The sequence below is a fragment of the Festucalex cinctus genome, chromosome 2 (genome assembly GCF_051991245.1).
Source record: "Festucalex cinctus isolate MCC-2025b chromosome 2, RoL_Fcin_1.0, whole genome shotgun sequence".
Taxonomy (NCBI): Eukaryota; Metazoa; Chordata; class Actinopteri; order Syngnathiformes; family Syngnathidae; genus Festucalex; species Festucalex cinctus.
The window spans coordinates 32,786,040-32,811,247 of NC_135412.1; the positions used below are offsets into that span (position 1 = coordinate 32,786,040).

General features: G+C 39.2%; 1 protein-coding gene across 1 annotated transcript in view; it reads left to right on the forward strand.

The window, feature by feature from the left end:
- Nucleotides 1-25,208, forward strand: part of LOC144014608 (contactin-3-like) — a 68,241-nt gene that overhangs the window by 36,698 nt on the left and 6,335 nt on the right. Inside the window, exons 13-21 of the mRNA XM_077514693.1 lie at nt 3,463-3,632; nt 5,805-5,922; nt 9,095-9,253; nt 14,927-15,076; nt 15,704-15,774; nt 16,710-16,944; nt 17,328-17,437; nt 21,635-21,821; nt 24,301-24,413. Coding sequence (XP_077370819.1) covers nt 3,463-3,632; nt 5,805-5,922; nt 9,095-9,253; nt 14,927-15,076; nt 15,704-15,774; nt 16,710-16,944; nt 17,328-17,437; nt 21,635-21,821; nt 24,301-24,413 — 1,313 coding nt within the window. The remainder of the gene's footprint in view (nt 1-3,462; nt 3,633-5,804; nt 5,923-9,094; nt 9,254-14,926; nt 15,077-15,703; nt 15,775-16,709; nt 16,945-17,327; nt 17,438-21,634; nt 21,822-24,300; nt 24,414-25,208) is intronic.

Consider the following 25,208-nt stretch of genomic DNA (forward strand, 5'->3'; position numbering starts at 1 on the left):
CTCTTTGTTGTGACCCCCGTATTGCAGTTATTTTCAGAAATAGGGTGGAACAAATGTCCCTCTATATTGCATTTTTTTTTTAATACTAATTCTAAAGGTGCAGCAATATCAGAGACACCATTGAGTACATAGGAAGCACAAGGAGTAGCAGTAATACATTTAGATCTTAACAAAACATTCAATAGAATCAATCATGAATACTTGTAGAATTCAGTACTGAAGGCTTTTCAACTAAGATATGTGTATGAATGCTTTTAGGCTGGATAGGTCGTGAAGCAAAGGTGTCCAATGTCAGCGCTGTTATACTCCTTATCAGCAGGACCTCTTACTGCTCTGCTGTTAAACAACGGATACATGACAGCGATATAACTACCAGGAGAGAAAGGAAGATATTTCAGCGTGTGGATGACACAACAGTGGCACAGAGCAATAGATAGCGTAGCGGTGAGGTGTTGGCTGGTTAAGATGTTTCTAGTAGGGCAACCAAAGCAAACCTAAGAAGGGGGAAATCAGAAATCACATACATATGCAAAAATAGGATCGGAAGAACAGAGTTTAGGGTTGAAAGCGAGAGAGGATTAAACAGTTAGGAATAGAGGACAAGGAAGGGAGAGAGATCATCCGAAGAATGAAGAAATAAAATTAGAAGCACAGTAGGATACTGGAAAAATTGGGTGTTGATAATAAAGGTGAAGATGATTGTTGTGAATGCGTTAATAGGCTTGGTTAATGACGAATTCGGTGGTATGCGAAGGGCGCAAAAATGGCAAAAGAGGTGATAGAAAACGAGTACAGAGATGAAGGGTTGAAGCTAATCAATATAGACAATGGGGGAGGGGCACTAATGGTGATGCTGAGATATCTGAGTGGCAAGGATGCCCAAGTGAGAAAAGGAGGTTGCAAGAAAGAGGGTGTGTGTGTTCAAATTGAAGAAAAGCTTGATGAATGGAATGTCTGTATTTTAGGAATATGGGGAGCTAAATACATGCAGTATGAATGTGTGACTATATGTCAGGAGTGGAACCAGTCAGTTTATTTATTTATTTATACTGGTAATATTTGCATCATTCTGGCATTTGGCAATTATTATTATTTTGTTTTTGTATTTCTCATCACGCCTATTACAATAAACAAATGCATGTGTAACTCACACTTGGAGAAACCACAATTTTGTTGTCATGCAGAAGTTTTATGTCAGCCATACAAGGCAATATTAGTGTTAACTTACAGAATCACTATCGTTGAAAATCCTGCCTGCAAAAATATTTCAACCTCTTTCACAATACAACTCTCAATTAGTGTATAATGAATAAATGTAAAACTTTTAGAATAAGTCAACTTTCAATATGCATGCTTTAGCTGGACTCAATCATAAGTGAATAAACATAGAGGCAATGACTCAGTCATGAAGGCCACAATTTTATAAAGTACCGTAAGTTAAAGATTCATTTACAGCTAAATATACACCAGGGCACTTAGCAAACACTAATAACTAAAAAAAAAAAAAAAAAATAGATGTGCTTTGACTTTATAAATACAATATTGTTGCTGTTTGGCTTGCAACCTTCGGCTTACTCAGAAAGCAAAAATAAGCTCATCCACATTAGCAAAGGAACGTTTGTGCTAATATTTTTGATAAACACAATTCAGAGAACAATCATGCATAGTAATGTGTTTAAAATGTACATATACACCCTTTGAAATTTGAATAATGAAATGACCTTTTAGACTTCCTTGAAGAAAATAGCGCTAATGAGTGTCACACTGGTAACACAGGCGCCAGGTGTACCTACATCAAATGAGATCATCTATCCGTCCATTTTATATTCCGCTTGTTCCTCATTAGTACGGTGGGTGAGCTGGAGCCTATTCCTAAACTTTGTGTGAGAGACTGGGTACAGCTGAGACTGGTCGCCAGCCAATTGCAAGGTTCATTTCAACAGACAACCATCCACACTCACATTCACACCTATGAACAGTTTAGAGTCCTCAATGAACAAAATGGAATGTGGGAGGAAGCCAGAGTATCTGGAGAAAACTCACACGACAGAGAACATGCAAAACTCCACAAAGATTCAAACCCAGAGCCTTACTGTGAGGCATATCTGCTAACTAATACTCTATTAGGGTGTGTGTTTTGACATTTCTACTTTTCTGTAAGGGGCACCACTGAAACAGCTGTGAGCACAGAGACCACTGCAGACTGGGATAATAACCCTTGAGGAAAGAAGGAGAGCTCTGAGTGCTCCGACACATTCATTGATTTGAACTCAAAAGCTTTCATTTGTCTTGTATGCCCTGTCTGAATTTGAAAGCAATCAGATAAACCACCTTGACGGAGAAGATTAATATATGACATTTGTTGACATTTCCTGGTGGCGCTGTGACTAATTAAGCAAAGCGGTCTCTTCGGGGCGGCACTTTAACTACACACGAACTGCTCAGTCTGGCTATGACCTTGTGGAGTTACTGGAGCTCCATTTTGTTTGACGAGTCATCAAACTTTATCACCATGCCACGTGACATTTGCATGCTTTTGTGATTTTTTTTTTTTTTTGCAATTTAGCACCTAACGTGGTTCAAATTTTGCGGCAATAGGACATATTCCCTATGAATGGGATCACCAACCTTTTTAAAATTGAGAGCTACTTCTTGGGTACTGATTAATGCATAAGGCAAGGCAACCAGTTTGATTTGCACTTCTGAAATACTGAAATAAATTTGCTCAAATCACATTTTTTTGAATGTTTTTATTAAATATTTATGATATGTACCGATTTGGAGACAAATATGTTAATGATTTCCCACTATCAAAATGATTTATCAAGGTAGGAAATGTATCAAGCACGTCCGCCTCCCACTTCTGAGAACGCAGGTTCGAGTCCAGACTCCGGCCTTCCTGGGTGGAGTTTGCATGTTCTCCCCGTGCCTGCGTGGGTCTTCTCCGGGTACTCCGGTCTCCTCCCACATTCCAAAGACATGCATGGCAGGTTGATTGGGCGCTCCGAATTATCCCTAGGTGTCCTTGTGAGTGTGGATGGTTGGTCGTCTCTGTGTGCCCTGTGATTGGCTGGCAACCAGTCCACGGTGTACCCCATCTACTGCCCAAAGCCAGCTGAGATATGCGCCAGCGACCATTGTGAGGAATAAGTGGTCAAGAAAATGGATGGATGGATGGATGGATGGATGGATGGATGGATGGATGGATGGATGGATGGATGGAAACGTATCAATATTCAACACTATTTCTCTGCAAGTTATTATGTATTTAAATGATCACTTGTTTATAGGAGATCACAGTGTCCCATCACTGGTGAGCTAAAAACAAGTTTGACACTCATATTCTGAGATTTAGGATAAAATGCGCCAAATGCAGCAATAGTTCTTTGTGATATCAGCTGTCCAGAATTAAAAATATATGATGTTGTTGTTGTTGTTTTTTGTTGTTGTTTTTTGTGCTAGATCCAACCAGAATTACCCAGGGCCCAGTAGACATGGAAATCATCGTAGGCGAGAGCATCGTTTTACCCTGCCAGGTGACCAGCGATCCGGTCCTGGACGTTTCCTTTTCTTGGGCCTTTAACGGACAGCTCATTGCCAACGATGACGGTCACTTTGAGCTGGTGGGCGGGGTGAGTGACCTTCGGCCGTCTTCCTCTTTAGAAAGTGTGAATGGGCAGTTGGCACCTCTTTTCCACCCTTGCTTTCATTTCTGTGTTCATTTGAAGAGAAAGCTTGACATTGAGATAGACCTTAAAAAAAAAAAAATGTGCAGCTCGTGTGATGCTGCTTGTTCCTTGTTGAATAAAATCTTTAGACTGTGGAATGTGGAGACCCTAGATATAATTTTACTTAGATGAATGGATTTGTGTCGCTTGCTTTGTCAAAATACACCTTTTGTTGCTCTTGTGTTGATTTCTTTCTCCCTCAGCTCAGCTGCTCTTTTCCTTTCAGATGTTACTTTGACATTGTCTGTTGCAAGCAAGAGAAAGCGGAAACAAATAATTAAAGGTGTCTTTTAAAAGAAGGAAAGCATGGCAAAGCCCCAAATGACAGTACACTTTCAGAACACCCTCAGACATCGAGATTAATCATTCTTCGTGTGTGTGTGTGTGTGTGTGTTTTCTTATCTGAACAGAGACTCCCTTCCCCAGAAATGCTTGAATGTCCCCAGCTCAGAGAGATTATCAACTTAACTTTGCTGCTTCAAGGAATCTAATTTCCATAATTAAACCATGTTGGCACAACTTCCATATTTTCCTTGCCAATGCCAAGAGAACAATTTCTCTGCTAATTTACCATTTGTCCTCACAAATTATTCCCTCATTTTTCCCACTTCTCTCTATGAACCAGCAAACCTGCAACAGTTCAAACATGAAAGTCCAATTGCTTGCAACAGATCCTTGAAACTCATGGGAATGACCTTGCAAATAGAAAAGGAAGCAGCATAAACATAAAAATTAAATTTGTCACACATTTACAAAACTTTCATCTTTTTCATCTAAACCACAAGGTTCTGCCTGATTTGACAATCCCTGTCATATTTTGTGACCAACCTGAGCTCTCAATAGATGTGTGAAACGTGGATTGGTTTTCAGTTAAGGCCAAAATGAAGGTTTTATTTGATAAATGGAGGACCTTTGGCTGGAAAAGACATCGATACTGTGTTGTGTTACAATATTTTTTAATGCTACAGTGTTTTCATTGTGCTTTAACTTTGACGAAATTATTTATTAAATGACGTTGAATTTTCATTGACATGTCTTCTATTTCTGTACAGTAAAATAGTGCTCGGGAAAAAACAAAACAAAAAAAACATAGCTAACAATAATGATATAAAATCAAAGTTTTCAAAGAAATGTAAATGAGTTATCGTCCACATGGTTTACAGTCGGTGAGCCTGTGCTACAAAAATACTGTACAAAATATTGCACCTGTTAAAATTAACCATGTAGGTGAAACAAAACGCTTCATGGAGAAATGACGTGGTAGTCATGCAACTAAAATGAAAGTGACGCCAGGGAGAGTGACAGTAGAAAAAAATTCAAGTTAAGGTTCAATATGACATCAATTAAGAAAAACTGAATGACTATAACAGAGCAATTAAACAGCTTAGACAGTCATCTAAAATCATAAATGAAAACAATAATAAAGTATTTTTTTCCATTGTTGACACATTTATCAAGCCACCATCTATATCATCATTCTGTGTCATGAAAAATGTAATCAACTGACCTTGTTTTTCAATAAGAAAATCACCAAATGATTCATTACCCAAAGCAGGCGCATCCAATGTTCATATTTAATCTAGAGTTGATTACGCTGGCCTAATGGTGGACTGTACTGACAATTACACAATTGTTATTGTTAACAAAATAAATATTAGAATTGTGTTTTTAAGTTTTTAAAAGCAATAATGCAATTTGTAATAATGATGTGGTTTCAAGTAAAACAACTTTGATCATCAAAAAATGATTCATACTCACATTCATTTTATAGTCATTGATCATGAACCTTACTTACGTTCATTTCAGTCTTTTGCCACTTCTAGCCAGAAGCTACCTATTACTGTATGACCAAATCACAATTCACATCACTATATTCCTAAATCATTTCGAGCCTGATGTAATATCTCTTTGAAACAGGCCTTTAAAGTAAAATATCTCCACTATCTGCAGAACCCTTTTTTTTTTCTTTTCCCCTTTTATTTACACCACCTTAAACGTGCCCCGCTCCATCCCTTAGTAAGATGTCACACGCGCTAATCTTCCATGCAACATAAAGCTTTCTTTCCTCCTTGCCAGAGAGCCGCGGGAGATCTGATGATCAGGAATATTCAGCTGAACCACACGGGCAAATATATCTGCGTGGTGGACACGGATGTGGAAAGCCTCTCTGCCGTGGCTGTATTGATCGTGAAAGGTAAGAGAACGTCTCCACCGCTCTGGATGCGCTAATTAAAACAGGGCTCAGCGCGCAGGGTCTTTTTGGAAGCTCTGGAAGGCAGAAATTAAAAATCCCACCCAACTTTTTAAAGTGTGTGAAAGCCACAAATTGATCCAAAATACTATTTATGCCCTGCGTGTTGGCAAACTGCTTTGCTGCAAAAAGATAAAGCACAATTTATCTTCGAGGAGACATTATCCATGCATGCTTCTCTCTGGGTGCGTATTGTTCACTCAGGCTTTTAAGCTCAAATAGGTTTGGTTTCAGCTGCTCAATGGAGAGCGGCTAAATTGCCCACATTGTCATCAAGATTAAGCCCCAGGTTTTATGTGCAGTTTTTGTCTGTACTTTCACTCACTTGATTACGACAAATACAACAGGCTTGTTTTTCTGCCAGCCATCCTTCCTCTAATTACAGCCAATAGTCTGCATGCATGACTATAAGGGAACCATTTGTCATGAGCTACATCAGGCTGTACAGACATTTTTGGTTTAATAGCTGATTTGTATGGCAGCTGGGTGAGAAGAGGTCGGCTTCTCGATTGGATCAATGTGCCAAATTGCGGCACAAATTGACACTACACAAATGTGTTAAATGCCAAACGAGTGGAGAGAGGATGTTCGGCATGTGAAAAGGTTAAAGGCATACACCCGTGGGGCACAACATTGGGTACGTAATACGTATATTATAGTATATAAGCACTACAGAGAAACCCCTAGAGTCGATAGGCTCACCATCACCAAACCTTAGAAACTATAAAGACAACATTTCTAGTAGTTTTTCTACCTTCTTAATCTCATATATTTATTTAAAAAATGACAATGTACTATTATTATTATTATTATTATTATTATTATTATTATTATTATTATTATTATTGTTATTATTATTATTATTATTATTATTATTATTATGGCATTGTAAGTACACTAAATTGTACCACCTTTTAGGGTGTTCGACCATAAATGAAAAATTTTGACTTTGTACGTGAATGTTTATTATTGAGAGTGCAATTTGTATTGCTATACAAATGCATAACGACAAACAGACATTTTGAACATTTACATTTTAAATAAAAAAAGAGGTGTACCTAATAAAGTGACAGTGAGTGTATGTGAGGTTGTTGATTCAGCTGAAAGACATCTTGGAGTGAAAATAGCTGTAATAGCTGAGGGCTAAGTGGAAATAAGGCTCGTTCTTAATAGAAACAATGAAATGCATGTCAAGTGAAGTGAATCCTGCCTGTGACTCTGCATTATTTATACAGAACATCCTGCTGATGGCAGCTGTCAGCAATGTGTCATTCCACTCGCATCAAACGGCTTCAAATGTTAGGCAGCAAACCATGAAGCTAGTGGCAACCAAGCGATGTGTCATTTCAGATATTACTTTCCAGTACAGCTGCCAGCTGATATGCTGTGCGGAAACCATGCTAACCTTTAAACCTGTGGCCAATGATAGTAATAACAATAAGAAAAAGCACAAAAAAAAAAAAAAAAAAAAAAACTGTTAAAAAAAGATGAGAAATGCAATACAAAATGTTTTGGGGGTTTTTTATGCCCACAATGGAGAAATCCCAGTTTTACACCATTTGTAAGGTCAAAATTTCTTGTTAATTTGTTCTATAGCCCCACCGATGATTGACTGATTGATTAATTATTGATGTGTCTCAATACTTTTGACCATAAAGTGTACATTGAACTGGGGATGCAAGCAATAGGAGACTTGCTGAATTGTGAACGTTTCCTTCATTTTAAGTGAACGTAGCACGAGGTATTGTTTTTGCAATGTTCTCATGGCATTGAAGGTCAATGATCTTTTCTCTTGGCACTCCAGAATGATTATTGCTCCCTCCCCAGCTCCTCCTAATTATCCTTACCATGGGAGTATCTTTGATACCACTCGAGTTAGTACTTCACAAACACTACACTGTGGCATGTTGGCCCTTGGGAAGGTCAGTGTTTAAAGACAAGACCATGTTGATGAGTTCTAAAATTGTTGTCATTGTCCCTGTCCTCAAGATATGGTGACACTGTAATTTGATCATCTCACCCAGATTGTCACATTTACCTTATAATTTCTATACTATAAACAAAGCAAGATATTCTCAATTCTGCCACATACTGTATGCTTGCCCCAAGACTTAATCATATTCTTAAAGATCTAGAAAATATGCCCTTATTAAGCAATTAGCACACCTTTTTGGGGGCAACAGTGTCAGCTCGCTCCAGCTTCATCCAACATAATGTAATTTAAGAAGATGGAGAATTGAGCGTTGATTGCTTTTTGGTTCCAATTATTATTTATTAGCAAGGACATACATTGTTATTTTTCTTATCAAGAGCGACTAATGAGTCTTATTAAGATCTGTACTTTAAATATAAGTGTATGCCTGCAGGGTGTAACGCTATGTTAATATTGAAATACTGTATCCCATTGAGGAATGCAGGTTGAGTGTTATAACTTCAGAGTACCGCAAAATCTATTGTTTGCTTGTTAAAAAAGATTTAACCCCTTTAATAATTAGAGTATATAATTTGCTTCTGTTTAAGATCCACTTTAGTGTGTGAGCTAGGACTCGGGGCGTTGTTATTCTGCGGTGCACCTCATAGCTCTCTAGTGGTCTATTATTTCTGATGAGCTGACACCTTCATTAGAACAGGAAACAGTAGATGAGGATGAAGCACTTCTCAAAAGAAGGAGTAATAGAAATAAATGATTAAATGCTTATCCTTCTCAACTATGAGACCCTTTTTCATCTTTAACTTTCATTTTTGTTACGTGACTCCCGGCATCTACTCGCGTCTGCTGTTTCATCGATCAATTACCAGGAGGACCATGAAAGGGAAGTATTGCAGCTTGAGTGAATATTGGGGGATAAATTGTGAATTCAATTTTAATTCCTTGTGAAGGGCATCACCTGTCTTCGAACTCAAAACTTAGGAAATATGTCCCCATGCTAATATCGATTTTAAGGTGTTAAGGCTTTTGACAAAGGGCTGACAATCAGTGGGATAAATATTTTATTCATGCCAACACATTCCTTGGAGCTGTGTGAGCGCACGCATGCATGTAAACACATGTTGTACTGCCTGTGGCCGCGCGTGTGCGTACATCTCAATGTGTGTGTCTTTGTGATCGAGCCAGGCCCGCCCAGCCCACCAGACTCTGTGACAGTGGAGGAGGTGACAGACAGCACAGCCCAGCTGGTGTGGACCCCCGGACGGGACAACGGGAGCCCCCTCAACAATTACATAGTTCAGACCAGGACGCTTTTCACTGTGGGCTGGCAGAGGGTTAACACTGGTAGGAAAAAAATTCAAAGAAATGTTCATTTAATTGCACACCTTCTCAGATATGTTGTGGCCCTCCGTAGGGAGATTCAACTGCTGTGTGCGACGAGGACAGCAATAGAGGTCAACCGCACAGGGGAAGTGGGGGGAGGGGGGTTGCTTAATCGATGTGGTGGTCAGTGGGGCTCACCAGAACCACTTCACACCTGTGTCAGTCAAACCTAAGTCCTCTCATCTTCTTCAGGTTTACGCTTTATTGTGCAGGGGGCAACTAAAGTGGTGTTCCAAATTGACTTTGCGCCTCACTAAAGCTGGGGACACATACTGGAAATGAGGCCAATTTAGAGCAATTTCCCTCCCATACAATTAAAGTTAGCAAAGCCATGATATGTTAAGAAGGATTGTGTCTCCTTGATATGATCATAGAAGAGTCAGGGCCGGCAATTGTAAATGACAAACATGTTTATTATTTATGCTTGCAAATCGTTGTGTACAGAGGAGTAACTGGTTGTCTCACAAGGTGATTTTTTTTCTTAGTCTTATGTGGGGTCTCTGTAAAAAAATAAATAAAAAAAAAGTCACTTAAAGGTATATGTAATGCCCTTATAATGATTTATAATTAGATTTAAGAGATTTATTGTCATATGCACAAACACAGTGTTTACAATGAGCAATCAAATTCCTACCTTGTAAAAAGTTCTCATTGAACAGCTGCCAATTCTTTTATTTTTAATGCTCACCATTAGGGGTGTGCCAAAAAAATCGATCATAAAAGAATCGAGATTTTCTTTTATTAATCGAATTGAATCAGTATTAATATCCAAAAATCGATTTTATTTAAATTAGAAATGAAGAAGAAGGGGAAAGGCAGTTGTAACCCACATGTTGTTTTTGTGGAAAAAGGCACTTAGAATACAAAATTAATAAATGTTTAAAAAAAAAAAAAAAAAAAAAGACATTTTAATGTCTCTATTTGTTATTTTGTCTTGCAAAGCATACTGGAGTAGATCATGACAATGTTGTGCATATTTGTAAATTGAAGCAGAAATAATTTGTCAATCAAATAATTTTGAATCGAAAATCGTTTGAATCGAGAATCGAAAATTGATTCTGAATCGAATCGTAGACCCACAAATCGTAATCGAATCAAACCGTGAGACAGTCAGATTCCCAGCCGTACTCACCATACAAGTACATGGACCCGTGGATTATCAGCCTCGATGGTGCATTTATTTTATTATTATTATTATTATTATTATTATTATTATTATTATTATTATTATTATTATTATTATTATTATTACTTTATTTATTTTATTTATTTATTTATTTTTTTAAATGATCCCTGTTCTTCTTTCTTCAGCTCACTGGTCTAGTGGTAGAGTGTTCACCCTGAGACTGGGAGGTCATAGGTTCAATCCCCCGTCCGGGTCATACCAACGACTATAAAAATGGGACCCAATTGCCTCCCTGCTTGACACTCAGCATTAAGGGTTGGAATTGGGGGGTTAGATCACCAAAAATGATTCCCGAGCGCAGCCCCTGCTGCTGCTCACCGCTCTCCCAGGGGATGGGTTAAATGCAGAGAACAAATTTCACCCCACTTCGGTGGATGTGACAATCAGTGGTAATTTAATTTAACTTAATTTACCTATGCCTATGCAGGAGTATGGCATAGGCTAAACAATGTGTTAGTATCATCCTGTGTGTGACTCCACGGTCTTAACGTTTTCAACGGCTAAGGCCTGGTTCACACAGCAAGATTTTTAAATTGTCGGCCAATTTCCAATATTTTACAGACACCACACGTGAAGACAAAAAATCACGAGAGTTACAGTTTTGAACCTACCGTATGTGGTGTGCAGCCACACCGCACAATCACACACCACACACGAGCCGAGTTCATTCAAGAAGGTGACGGGAAGTCTCGCAAAACCTCTCGAGATTAAACGTGACTTCCAAGTCAACATGAGTCGATCCTGGTTTTCAGCCAAAAAGCGGCATAAAAAGAAAAGGTCTTGTTTAAAGGAGTGTAAATGGGCACTGGCGGGACATCGCTTGCCCTCGGCTCGGTGCTGGCGGCGCGGGTTGGCGTCCCGCCGGAGACCACGTTTATTTGTGGAGAATGTGTGTGCGTGTATAAAAAAAAAAAAATACAAGTAATTTATTAAAAAAATATATATATAAAATAAAAAGAGTGTAATAGCGCGAGCACAGACTTTCTGCTGCGTCATAACTGTTTTGATTTTGGATTCCCCACCGGCTTGTCCTCAGCTCGGTGCTGGCGGCGTGGGTTGGCGTCCCACCCAGAGACCACATTTATTTGTGGAGAATGTGTGTGCGTGTATAAAAATAAATAAATAAATAATTAATTTAAAAAAATGCAAAATAAATAAAAAGAGTGTAATAGCGCAAGCTTTCTGCTGCGTCATGACTGTTTTGATTTTGGATTCACCACCGGCTTCTTTGCTGGCTTGCTTTCTGATTGGCTGCAGAAATAGAAATATTGTGTTTCAGATAAAAGCATTTTCCAAAGGAGTTTGAAGTTCTTTGTAAGGCTGTTCTGCTAAATAATGGAGGAAAAAAAGAACTCTGGGACAGCATGGCTCAGTAGTAGAGTGGTCGTCTCCCAACCCGAAGGTTGTGAATGCAGTCCTCAACCCTTGTGACCATGTCATTGAGAAAGACACTAAACCCTATTTTTGTTGAAGTGGAGCTGAACCTTGCAAGGAGCACCTCCCCTTAGTGTGTGAATGTGAGGCCTTGTAAAGCGCTTTGGGCATCATATAGTGTATATAGAGAGTGCAGTCTATTTAACATTGAATGAGTGGTGAGTGGTATGACTCATTCAAAAATATTGGTCTTCTCAATTCACTCTATTATCAATCCATTTTCTTTCACTGGGTTCCTGGGAAGCCCAAGTCTATCCTAGGTTATTCTGAGTTTCAAACGGCGTACACAAGTGGACTGATTGTCTGTTAATCATAGGGTGGAAACTAGACAAGCAACCAAACACACTCATATCCACAACTGCAGGTATTTTAGAGTTTTTAAATTAACCAGACTGCGAGAAAAATGTAGTATGCAAGCACGGAGGATAACATGCAAACTCCACACAGAAAGGGCCAAGCTTTTGAATTTGAGCAAAGAAACCCAAGAGTCCAGTGAATCTGGTATGGTAGACATTCCAACCACATACTTGCCTCTCGTTTCAACATAAACAACACCATTAGCTCCAAAGTATCTCTTCTAGAAACCTGTGATATTTTTCACCAACAAGAGGTTCTTAGTGCCACCACCAAAACACAATGTTCTTCTAAGAATAGTGTTTCTGTACCTGTAATATAAAATGACAAAATCATATATATATATATATATATATATATATATATATATATATCCCTGTTGATGGATGCATTTGTGTTTCTATCAGGCGAGCTAGCTTTTTGCCCTGCAACGCGTTTGTGATTATGAAAATGAACTGGCCCGTGTGATTGGATTGTTGGATGCCAACTCTGTCAGGGACCTTCAAAAGAATGGGGAGATGAAAATCATCCGTTGCAATAATTTATTCCAGCACTTGATACTCGGAAATCTAATCACAGTGCATTGCTTGTTCTCAGGATAGTGTGGAACAAGAGTTGAGTCTGTGGCAAATCCTGAGGAGGAAAAGATCTAACACGTTCGGAAATAGCCTGGACAGGCAAATAAAAATGTCTCAGGATGCTCTATGGTCCAAGTCTATGAGTCAAAATGAGAGAAAAACAGAACTTGAACTCTGCCTATAAGTACCTAATCAGGTGAACACAAGCTTACATAATTGAAGCTCATAAATTCACAGTTGGGGAACAAACAGCTGCTCTTCTGCACTGCAGACCAATAAATCTGAACTTCCAGTGACCATTCACCAGACCAGACTCCAATCTGCACCTTGCCTCTCAATCATCCAAATTGCCTCGAGATTATGGAATGCACAATTGGCCCACAAATCCCAGTAGCGGTCATTAATAGTCTTTTTCACTAGGCAACATAATGCTTTAAACAAATGGCTCATCTGCATCCGTGGAGATCCCCTAATGTTAACGCGAGAAACTGGTGATGGCTATTCTCACACAAAGTAATACACCGCAGCTATCCCGGGTGGCCAGTCAATCACAGGGCACATAGTATCTAGTTTTACCTCATTCTTTATCGTAACTCGAAAACAGGGAACAAGAGGAGGATTGAAGGTGATGAACTCAGATGGCATGTTTTCTTCATAGGCCTACCAGTAGTTTTATTTGAATTGAGGTGTCATAATCAGAAAACCTTGAAAGAAAACAATATTTCTATTGATGCATGAAAGAAACTTAGATAATCTTATAATTACTTCCTAAATCTACATTAAATAACTCTGGATTACCAAACACTATGCCCACATGACATGACAGAAGCACAAGATAAGCTAAGTTTAGGCTATAGGCCACATGGTACTTAACATTAGAATGACAAGCCAATTGTTAATCTAATAGCTAGAGTAGCATGAAACTAACATTTGAACATAATAATAGTAATGGATAAGCTAAGAGCTAGGATAAAGACAAAGCAAACAGTAGGCCTTAGAGCACAGGTCTCAAACTCCAGTCCTCGAGGGCCGCAGTCCTGCATGTTTTAGAGGTTTCTCTCCTCAATCATATAAATGAATCATATAATGAGGATCATTATCAGGTTCCTGCAGAGCTTGCTGATAAATCAGGTGTGTTCGTGGAGAGAACCCTAAAACATGCAAGACTGCAGCCCTCGAAGACTGGCGTTCGAGACCTGTGCTTTAGAATCTTAATTCAACCTCAATATTTGTTGGAACGGGGGAGAAGGTTGGAGTACTTTGGGGAAAAGTCAGGCAAGCATGAGGAGAACATGCAAACAGGAAGGCCTGAGATGCAAATCCTTATACTTTTGCCTGTGCGGCTGCATGGCATAGGCTACTAATCATTGTGCCCCACCCTATTGCCTGGAGTGGTGGGGGGTCAGATCGATCCAAATATCAATCTTAGCGATACCCAATCAGTATCGAGAACAGATCGATACTGGCACTATAATATTGATGTAATAGTTTAGTTTCAGTTTGGCTCTTTTATACCCTGCTGCGGTTTGGTCAATCAGATAACAGGTATGTCACCACACACTCCACTTCTGGAGTGAGCAGAGCAGAGCAGGAACAGACAGATGTGGACCCGCTCTCCTCACTCCCCTCCTGTTTCAATTATGTGCCATCATGTGATTACTTGTAGCACCTCATCTTTGTAGTAGACTTCCTGAACACATACAGTATTGTACTTGAAAAATAATTTGTTTTGCATCTTATTTAATGTTATATATGTTATGTTATGTTATGTTATATATATATATATATATATATATATATATAGGGCCAGTATCGGCGATATTTACTTGGTATTGGATCGATACCAACATTGGCAGTATCGCATACCACTAACTGCTTGCACTTTTGCTATAACAAAACAAACATTATTTCACTTACTTAGTCAGTTTTTTGTTTTGTTGTTAAAATGCTACATAATTGTTATGAGATAACTCCTTCAGGATTTGTCAAGTTTTCAGAACGCCACCATTTGTATGATTTTCCTCTGAATTTACTTGAAGGAGTTGTCTTAATTATGTGTTGTCTTTGTCTGTGTGTTTGTAGTTCCGGAGATAATTGATGGAGGCACGCTGACAGCCACTGTGGTGGACCTTAATGCCTGGGTGGAGTATGAGTTTCGGGTATTGGCTAGCAACAGTGTCGGAGTTGGAGAACCCAGCCCTGTGTCAGTCAAGACAAGGACAGAGGATGCAGGTACGTAATGTAATCTTCCAAGATCATTTGGTACTATTACAAGAGGAAGACAAAAATGTGGAATATTTTTTTCAAGTGTGTCTTTGTCAATATAAATTTGTCAAATTATGCATATATGTGCAACTTCCTTGTCAATTTGTGTTACGGTCTGAATTAGTTTTTTTTTTTTTTTTTTTTTTTTTTTAAGATGCATACTCTGCATTATCTCATCACTGTGTTTCCATTTATAGCATCATGAAAAATATATATTTGTAATGGACGGAACTTTGAAACACATTTGTCAAATCTTATTTGATTTAAATCAAATTGGCTGTGTACCCAAAAATGGCAAACTGAGTTTTATCCAGGTTTGACCCAGATAGTAGCAATTCAAATTCCACATTGAAAATCTCATTAAACACATTCAAAGTCTAATCAATGTCATAAATCTCATCAAATCATATCATGAATAGTGTATGTTATTTCATTTTGTTCTTATTGTAGACATTTTGGAATAAGAAGGAGTTGTTATTCTGGTTAAATCTTTACCTTCTCGGAGCCTTGGCAGATGTCTCTGCTCTCTGAGTGCTCTTGTTCTCTTTCAAGAGTTTCTTATGTGGAGGTGTTGACAAGCTGTCTGTTGTGTAGTCCCTGATGCAGCGCCAGGTGATGTGGGCGGAGGGGGCGGAAGCAGGTCAGAGTTGGTCATCACATGGGAGGTAAGTCATCGATCTTATGTTGTTCATTTTTATTAGATCATAAACCCCAGAAGTGATGACACTAACTGCATAAAAAAAATGTGAAGGCTTTGGTCTTTATATTATTGTTCAGCCAAATGTATGCAATGTAATGAAGTAGCACAGGTAACATTGCATTAATGCATTAATTGTAGATACTGATGATACAGTAGGTTTGAAAGTCCACTGCTGACTGCATTAGGAGCAGTGCACCAACAGATTGCTGTTCTATATATTTAATACACAGTGACGATAAGAAAATGAACATGCATAATTAAATTGACTTTTGTCCACACGCACATCTCCTTCCGCACAGTTTACCATTCAAAAGCCAGTGTGATTTGTGAAACATTTTCATTGTCACAGTCTTTGGGGCAAATAGGGTTGAGTCTTATGAAATCTGCCTTGCAACAAGTTGTCAGCCAAATGTGTGATGTACATGTAGGTAGAAAAGCAAACAAAAATTCTGTGCATTGCTTTTCCTGGTATGTAGCCCCATTACTATACAGTAAGTTCCTATGAACATATAAAAGACTGCACTTGTTAATGCTGCATATTTCTTGTTTTAATTATTAGACTTCAGTGAGCTGCATATGGGTATAAAAAGGTGAACTCAGTTTATTAAGAAATTCCTCATTCCCGTTAAAATGTTGAGTGCTTCATTCCTATTTTTATGATAGGAGGGCTCATAAATTTGTTAAGCACCGTACATAAGGCGAAATAATGTTTTCATTTGAAAGATACACTGTTGTGAGCTTCGACACTTTTAAGGCCATTTTCTTCATTCCATATTGTCAGGTGGGTCTCAAAAGCAATTTGAGGGTCACACAAACCGATCACGTTGGCCCAAGGGCGGGATGAACGTGAGTGGTTTGTATATGTTTTAATATCACTATAGTTTTGTGTTTCAATCTCAGCCTGTCCCTGAAGAACTACAGAATGGCGAAAGCTTTGGTTACATCATTGCTTTCCGCGCCTTTGGAGAAGTCAGCTGGACCCACGTGGCCACCTCTGCCCCTGGCGCTTCCCGCTATGTGTACCGCAATGAAAGCATTGCACCCTTCTCACCGTTCCATGTCAAGGTTGGCACATATAACAGCAAAGGGCAGGGTCCCTTCAGCCCCGTGGTCACCATCTACTCTGCGGAGATAGGTAAGTCAGTGAGAACCAGACAAATGTGTGCAAGGCTGCAAAACATTCTGAATGCCAAAGGAGGACAAAGATCATATAAATATTTTTTGTTGAAGGCACTCGGGAACACCACGAGGCACGCTATGCAGGCAAATCTTTAAATCGAGACTTACAAAGTGTAGACATTTTGGAACACAAAGAAGATTGCTTGGAAATATCACATTTTTCAAACTCGCAATCAACTGACATTTACATTCAGGCGCTGCGAAAGGTTTATTCTTTTGGATTTTTGCCATCATTTTGAGATGCTACCAATGTAATTCATGTTTAGAGAGACAGATTTATTCTTTGTGCTGATGTAAGAAGGCAGTGATGCTAAGTCCGGCTCCTATTGTCTGCTTCAGAGCCAAGTGGGCTGCCAGTGGGAGTATGGGCCAGAAGTGTCTCAGCCTATGAAATCGAAGTGAATTGGCAGGCGCTCTCCTTCACCCCTGAAAGGGTTCTCGGCTATGAGGTACATTTTACCCTTTTCACATGAGAAACAGAAATCTCATGCAATGCAATTCAAAATTCGTCATCAACTTGGTCATTGGTTGCCCTGGAGACGGTTGGTTTCGCTGGGCTGCTGCTCCAGCTGAAATTATATAGCGCTTTGTTACATCGCGACAGGCATCCTGACAGACTGTTTGCGCCAGAACAAAAGAGAATTGCCTGCTCGCACTTTTCACGGTGGCTGTCAATTACAGGGTAACGTAGTCAATACAGTGTACACACACAGCACTGGATGTCAAAATGCCGAGAAGTGCCAGCTCCACAAATAAAAATGTTTACTCTCTCACATTTTTTAGTTCAAAAACACTAAGAATATGTTGCCCAAACATGACTGCCAGCCTAGCACCAAAAACCTTGTATTGAATTCAAAAACATGTTGTTTGAATATATGCAAACAGAAGTACACCATAGGCTGGGTGACATTATTCCTTATGTCTAATATTAATATTATCATTTTTAATCCACAAGTATTATTCCATGTTTTCTTGAAAGCTAATAAATGACATACTCTTTAGACTGAAAAAAAATGTACATATTTATCGTAGTTATTACTCTCTGGAAATGGGCTTTAGAAGTCTGACTTGACAGATTGATTGTGATGATACACTCTTAGAAGTAAAAGTGCTTGTTAGAACCTTTTTAGGTTCCCCAGCTCATCGTCATAGGAGAACCTTTTTTGGGTTCCTGTTATAACCATTTATGAAGGTTCCACCTGGAACCCTGCAAAAGGGTATAATGGGTTATACCCAGAACCTTCTGTGAAAGGTTCCACCCAGAACCCTGTATGAGAGGTTCAACAAAGAACCCTTTAAGGATTTCATCTACATCTCACACAGGGAGTTCCACTGAGAACCCTGTTATGTTCCAAGAGTTTCATCCAGAACCTGAACAGCGAGTTCCACTGATAACCATTTTGTATTTCAAGGGTTTCATCTAGAACCTTCACAGAGAGTTCCACTGAGAACTCTTTTATATTGCAAGGTTTCATATTGAACCTTCATGGAACGTTCCACTGAGTACCCTTTTATATTACAAGGGTTTCATCTAGAACCTGCACAAGGACTTTTTTTTATATGGGTTTTTTATTAAGAACCGCACTACTCAACAGATCAAAAATATTGTGTGTGTTAATTATTGTTGACACTGAGAAACATTCAAACCATTTTTAAATGAGGATTTTGTTTTTATTATTGAAAAATCTTCAAACAATGATGGATAAGGACAAGCAGACGCTCTAAGGAAAAACTATTATGTAGGTCCCGGAGGGAGGGCAGGACAGGCCATGTACACCATGGCTGTCCTCAGCAGGTGGATTCAGATCATCTCCAGCAATCGCGACATGGACAGGGAGGACAACATAAAAAAAATAATAATAATAATAATTAAAAAAAAGAAGACGACAGTTAGTAGCACCAATACAGTATACATACTGGACCATATGAAGCCATTTATAAAAAGTAAAGTAAAACCATGCATGGTCGAATGAGAGCAGTCCGAGTATGCAGTCATTTATTTAATTCATTTATCAGCACATCCTAATGGTGGGACAGACTGAATAAGCCTGGCTCCTATAACAAGAGCCTCCACTGGCACAAAATCAGGTGAAAGTGAAGGAACCCCACAAGGTTTTCATATTAATTACTTTTAATAAAGTTGAAATAATTTTCAGTAAAAATAAATTACTGGAAAAGAAGGTTCAATAGTCACCCTTAATCCACTTGTTGAAGGCAGTGGCACACTTCTTTTTTGTCCAAACTCTCTCATGCCTACAAAAGAGAAACAAATGTTAACATTAAAAAAAAAAAAAAAAAATGTCTACCATTCTCCATAAGGTCCGATTCGATCCGATAAGAGTCACACTTGCTGAAAATATATATTAGATTTAACTTACCTTGATTATTTGAGTTTTCCAATTGCTTGATGTTTCACTTCAATCCAGCATGTCCTACCAATTCATACACAGGTGATCACGCGAGTAAATAGTAATCACCACTGATATGTCACACCTGTTTTGAAGAGGGCGGAGCGTGTAATCTGTAGAAAAATCGCCATTCAACTCTCCCAGGGCAACCATCATGGCGGCCAGCTCCCAGGTCACACACTAAAATCCAGCTTTTCCCCTGAGCAACACGACATCGACCACCACCAAACATTCGCACCATCCGTACACCAGTGTGAGCAGCAGTGGAAGGAAGTCATGTGTGCAGAATGCCTTGCCCAAGGACTCAATGACACAAATTGGAGAGAGTGTGATTTGAACAGCTGAACTTCTAGTTACTGCCCAAACATCTCTACCCCCTGATCCACAGTCACCATTCACACACAACCAGAAATAGGTTAACTCCACAATTTTCAAAAGTGAATAAAAGGTTTACAACAGCAGGAACAAAGTATACAGAGAGTATATTGTGTTGCTCCATCAAATATTTGTATTGTATTCTTAGGTTAAGTGTTGTACATCACAAATTGGAAATTGTCATACAAAAAAATAGTTCTTCTGTTGACAAATGCCTCTTAAATCCCAATCTCAGTCGCATAGTGCACTGACAAAAAATAGACAGAGTGGGACTTGAATAGCAGACCTTCTGGTTACTGAACAACCAGCTCTACCTCATAGGCCACAGCCACACAGCTACACACAACAAGAAAGAGACTTGAAAAACCTTAGAATTTCTGAGTGAATAGCATGGAGTACATTTACCGGTTATTTAAAAAAAAGAAAAAGAAAAAAAAAGGCTACTCAAAGGGTGAGGTACAAAGCTTCAGGTTTGGGGACACCCAGTGTACCAAATGAGCCATGCTGCTTCTGCTGTGTGGTAGTATATTGCTGCTGTCAGGTGGAATCCTTGCAAGTTGGCCTCATTTTGGACACACCAGCAATGCAGTACAGGGTCAAACATGGTTGCAATAGCTCAGGTCATACTGTGGTTGTCTCCTAACCTGAAGGTCATGAGTTCGTTCCGTAATGTTGGAGTAACTAGTTTTTGGTTTGTTTGTTTTTCAAACTGTAAAATTTACTCAATAATCTCGATGTAGAATTTCCTTCGAATTTCTGAGCGAATACTGAAACATGGCTAAACATTTGAAAATTTGATGGTAAGCATCTTCTAATAGCCATGTTTCCAACAGCCCTTGAAGAACCCCTTCTTCCAAAAAGAGTTCTCTGTATTGAAACGGTTCTTACAGGAACCCTGAGCCTCAAAAGAACCCTTGAAGATGTATTTGTTTATTTATTTTCCAAAAAAGGGTTCCCCAGAAGCTCATAGTTCTGGATAGAACCTGCGCCCTTCATGAAGAACCCTTTTGGAACCCTTACTTCTAAGCATGTATGACTTCCTTCCGTAAAATACAAAAAGTCACATTTGCTTAAAATGTCCATATTACAAAGTTTCATTTGGTGTCATTTCATATCTAAGAGATGAGTGTATCAAGGGGACAAACGGTAGTTTTATTACATTGAGTATGTGTTTTGCGTGCTAATTGTCACAATTCGATATGAGAGTATTTATTAAAAACATGGTATGCTTTGAAGCTGACCCTTTATGATACCAGAGGATGGATTTTTAAAAGCGCTTACTTCAATGTTAATAATATGTCGGAAATTAAATGTATGGATGTTTTATTGGTAATATTTCTATTACAGTACTGTATCTCTGCACGTTAAAATGTCCTAGAAGGTCTTTTTGTTTTTTTAGAACTGCACAAATAATTTAATTGAAATAATTTTTGATTACAAAGCTCATTTCCATAATAAGAATTTTGGACCGTCTGAGATATTTTTTGGGGGAACCTACGTGACACAATTGGACTGCTGCATCCATCTCATATGATGGTTCAATATCTCTGAAAATCTATGATGTTTATCTACTCAGACATACTGCTCTTCTCTTTGCTGGCAAAATAAGACTTTACTCCAAGTAAAATAAAATAAAGGCTGCCCGATCAAACATCTCAGCGGCTAGCTCGAATGCTGTGATCTCTCTTCATAAGATACAGTCTGAGGTGATCATTTAACAGTACCACATGCTGACACATCCAAAACAAACAATCCTAATGGTTTTGTGCCACACGTTAAACGAGATGCTTTCATCCATTATTTTCCTGGGACTTGGAGTTGTATTATTTTGATTCAGTCATTGTCATTCGATGTCCCACATAGGTGGTGTACTGGGAAGATGACACAAAACCAGAGACCATGGGGAAGGTCCGCGTTCCGTGGAATCACACCTCGGTTACAGTTAGCGGCTTGGCAGGGCACACGCAGTATTTCCTGACTGTCAGCGCCTTCAACACAGCGGGCACCGGCCCCTTCCTTCCTGCAATCAATGTTACCACCAAAAAACCTCGTAAGTCTTCCAGACACCCTGCTGCTCTGCTGCTTGATTTTGTTTACACTAGGATGATTATCTCGAGGTATAAACTATGGAGGGTGCTGTGTGTTCTGTTTGTCCCTCCGTGTTGCTTTTTGATGTTCTCAGCTATGTCAGGGAAGACAAAGTCAATTACTGAGTACATCCATTGCATTCTCAGTGCAAGAACAACTTATTCTCTACAGTATATATATATGGCCATTAGAACAGTGTCAGACTTGGCCGAAACTTCCCCTCTCCTGTCCCCTGTTGGCCTGCACTCAAACATGACTTTCTTATACATTACATTACTGCAATTTTCCTGACTTCATTATTTGAGTTGCTCTGTTTATTTATATTGTGCAAGTTGGTCATTATTAACTGGCGAGAGAACTCTTCTCAGACACGTGTTTCCTCTCTGTTTGACTCCTTCAAAGTTCATCCTGAGAGAGATTTGATCAACAGTATCATGTGGTCTAAGTTGGTGACACTCCCCAATGAGCCATCCAGCCACCACATCTTTCAGTTATTGTAAATAAGTTCAACGTGATCAAACTATAGTACATCATTTGATAAGACAGTTTATCATTTCATGTCATTGCAAACAAGTCCAACCTTGTATTGAAGTCCATCAACTTTAACCCAACTAGTTGAAAGCACTCCTTTTGAAGAGAGCGTTTGAGCATGTTACTGTTGACCACATGCTCTTCTCTGAGTGAAAATGACTTAATGGGCCCAAACTCCTTTGGTTCGAATGTCAGTGTTTCCCAGTGATATGCAAAGAGGAAAGGAGGAGGAGGAAAATGGCGCTGATTTGTCTTTCTCAAACTGGAAATGTGCAGGTGCAAAGGTGGAGTTAATCTAACACGTAGTAGATTTTGTCTCACTTTAATTGAGCAACTCTGTGAAATGACGCCTATTCTGGGCACCGTTTAACTCAGAAAATGTTAGAATTATACTTTGGAATTTAAAAATATCTCCCACAACTTTGACACTTCAATTGTTGCTGTATTGCACTGTAACACACATGCATGTGCTTAATTTTGCTTTAGCAGTGTGATTCATTATTTGATGTACACTACATTGTGTGCTGGTGTGCATGAAGTTCCATGGACTTTATTGACTGTGGAATATGTCTAGTTGTTGGATTTATTTCTATTGTGCACGGTGGCAGTTAATATGAACAACTGGTGAGAGGAGCCATCAAATTAATTGCTGTATATCACACATATTCCGAAAGTGGATTGCTGTGTTTTACTAGGAAGGTGCATCTCTGTCTGTATTACATTGGCTATTAAACTTTTTTACCAAAAAAACGTGCCCTCGGCTGGTCACAATAAAGGCCACTTAGATCACACAAACCACTCACCCACAGGATGCCACAAACGGTGTCTGCCATCTGCCCTAAACAATGAAAACCAAGATTCATCAGTAAAGAGAACACTTCTCCAATGTGCTAAATGCCATCGAATGTGAGCATTGGCCCACTCAAGTCGACTACAACGGCAAACTACACTCAGGTCACGACCCTGATGAGGATGACAAGCCGATTGGCTGGTCTCAGACAATCTTGGAGGTGAACATGTTGGATATGGTTACATGTGGTCCGCGGTTGTGAGGTTGGTTTGATGTACTGTCAAATTGTCTGATACACCTTTGAAGCCGGCGTATGGTCGAGATAATGAGCATTCAGTTTGTGGACAACAGCTCTGGTGGTAGACATTGCTGCAGTCAGCATGCCGATTGCACGCTCCCTCAAACCTGCAACATCTGTGGCATTGTGCTGTGTGATAAAACTGCACACTTCAGAGTGGCCTTTTATTGTGGCCAACCTGTGCAATAATCATGTTGTCAAATCAGCATCTTAATATGCCACACCGGTAAGGTGGGATGGATTATCGTGCCAAGGGAGAAGTGCTCACCAACAGATTTAAACAATTTGGTTTTTAGCAACAGAATATGGATGCAAATCCTTGACAATGAAAGCTGGAGCAATCATGTGAATCGCTTGACACTCTCCAAGTTGTGTGACAGTTTTGATATTTTGAATTTTTTTTATTTTTTATTTATTTATTTATTTTATGACTGTACAGTGGTTCTCTGACAGGCAGAAGAAGTTCCAACTGGCTGCATCTCCGTGTTGGAATTGTCTGATGTAATTCCTCCTGTTTGTTGTTACCAAATTTTTTTTTTTTTAGTTTTGCTTGCTTGTACACTCCAAATTTATGCCACATTGACTACCCAGTAGGATCTGAACTTCCACAATTTCGAGTTCCGCCACAATTGCTATATTTGAAAATCCATTATTGACATGTATGACTCAGATTCATTTAGATCTGTATCACACCACACGGTGTTTTGTTGCCACGCTACTGAAATATTTTTCTCAATCTTATTCAGTCCTTGCCTCACCGGGATTACAGTATGTCTTGTTATTTGCGACACTTTCTAACTTTGCAAAAATATCATGTCACAGCCCCGTCTCAACCACCGCTGGATATTGAATGGACTCTAATTGGCTCCCAACTTTCTCTCTACTGGGAGCCTGTGGTGGCACTGGAGTCTGAGTCAGAAGTTACAGGTTACCAAGTGAGTTATTACTTATATTTACACTGCCATGTACAATACTTAACACATTTATTTTAAGGTAAGGTTTATGACTCAGCTTTGCTAAATAATGACATTAGTTCAGTGTGGGTTCAGTTCCTTCTCAGTGGTGGTGGTAAATGCCATGTTTGTCTGTCTCTTTACGGGTCTTGACTGACCACCATCCTAAAGTCTGCTGGGAGAGGCTGTAGATCCCCATGACACTGAACAAGATAAGCCGATAGAAAATGGATAGATGGTGTGCAATTTAAAGCACCTCTGATAAGCCCAAAAATAAATTTCCAATGTTCTAATAACTTTTGCCTATTTTTTTTTCTTTCTAGGAGAAGCCTGGAGGTTTTTGTGGCAGCACACAGTGCTATTTCAAACTGTTCTTAATTCCCTCCACCTTGTCAAAAGCACCAGTTCCAGCTGAAGAAAAACAGCCCCAAAGCTTGATGCTGCCGCCTACATGCTACACTGGAGTTATCATCATTCTTTTAGTGATGAGTGTTTTGTTTGCATCTCACATACCTGTTGAAATTATCAACATCAAGCGTTCAAAATTTTTCAAAAACATACTTTACCCTTGAAATCTATCAATTGCACTCAACTCGAGGAAATATGTTGTGGTCTGATGAAACCAAGGTTGAAGTTTTTGGCCATAATTCCAAAAGGTATGTTTTCTTCCAACACAGCACTGCTCATTAAAGAAGAATGAATGCCTAGGGTGACACATGGTGGTGGCAGTATCGTGCTTTGGGGCTTCTTTGTTCACCTGGAACTGGGGCTGTAGTC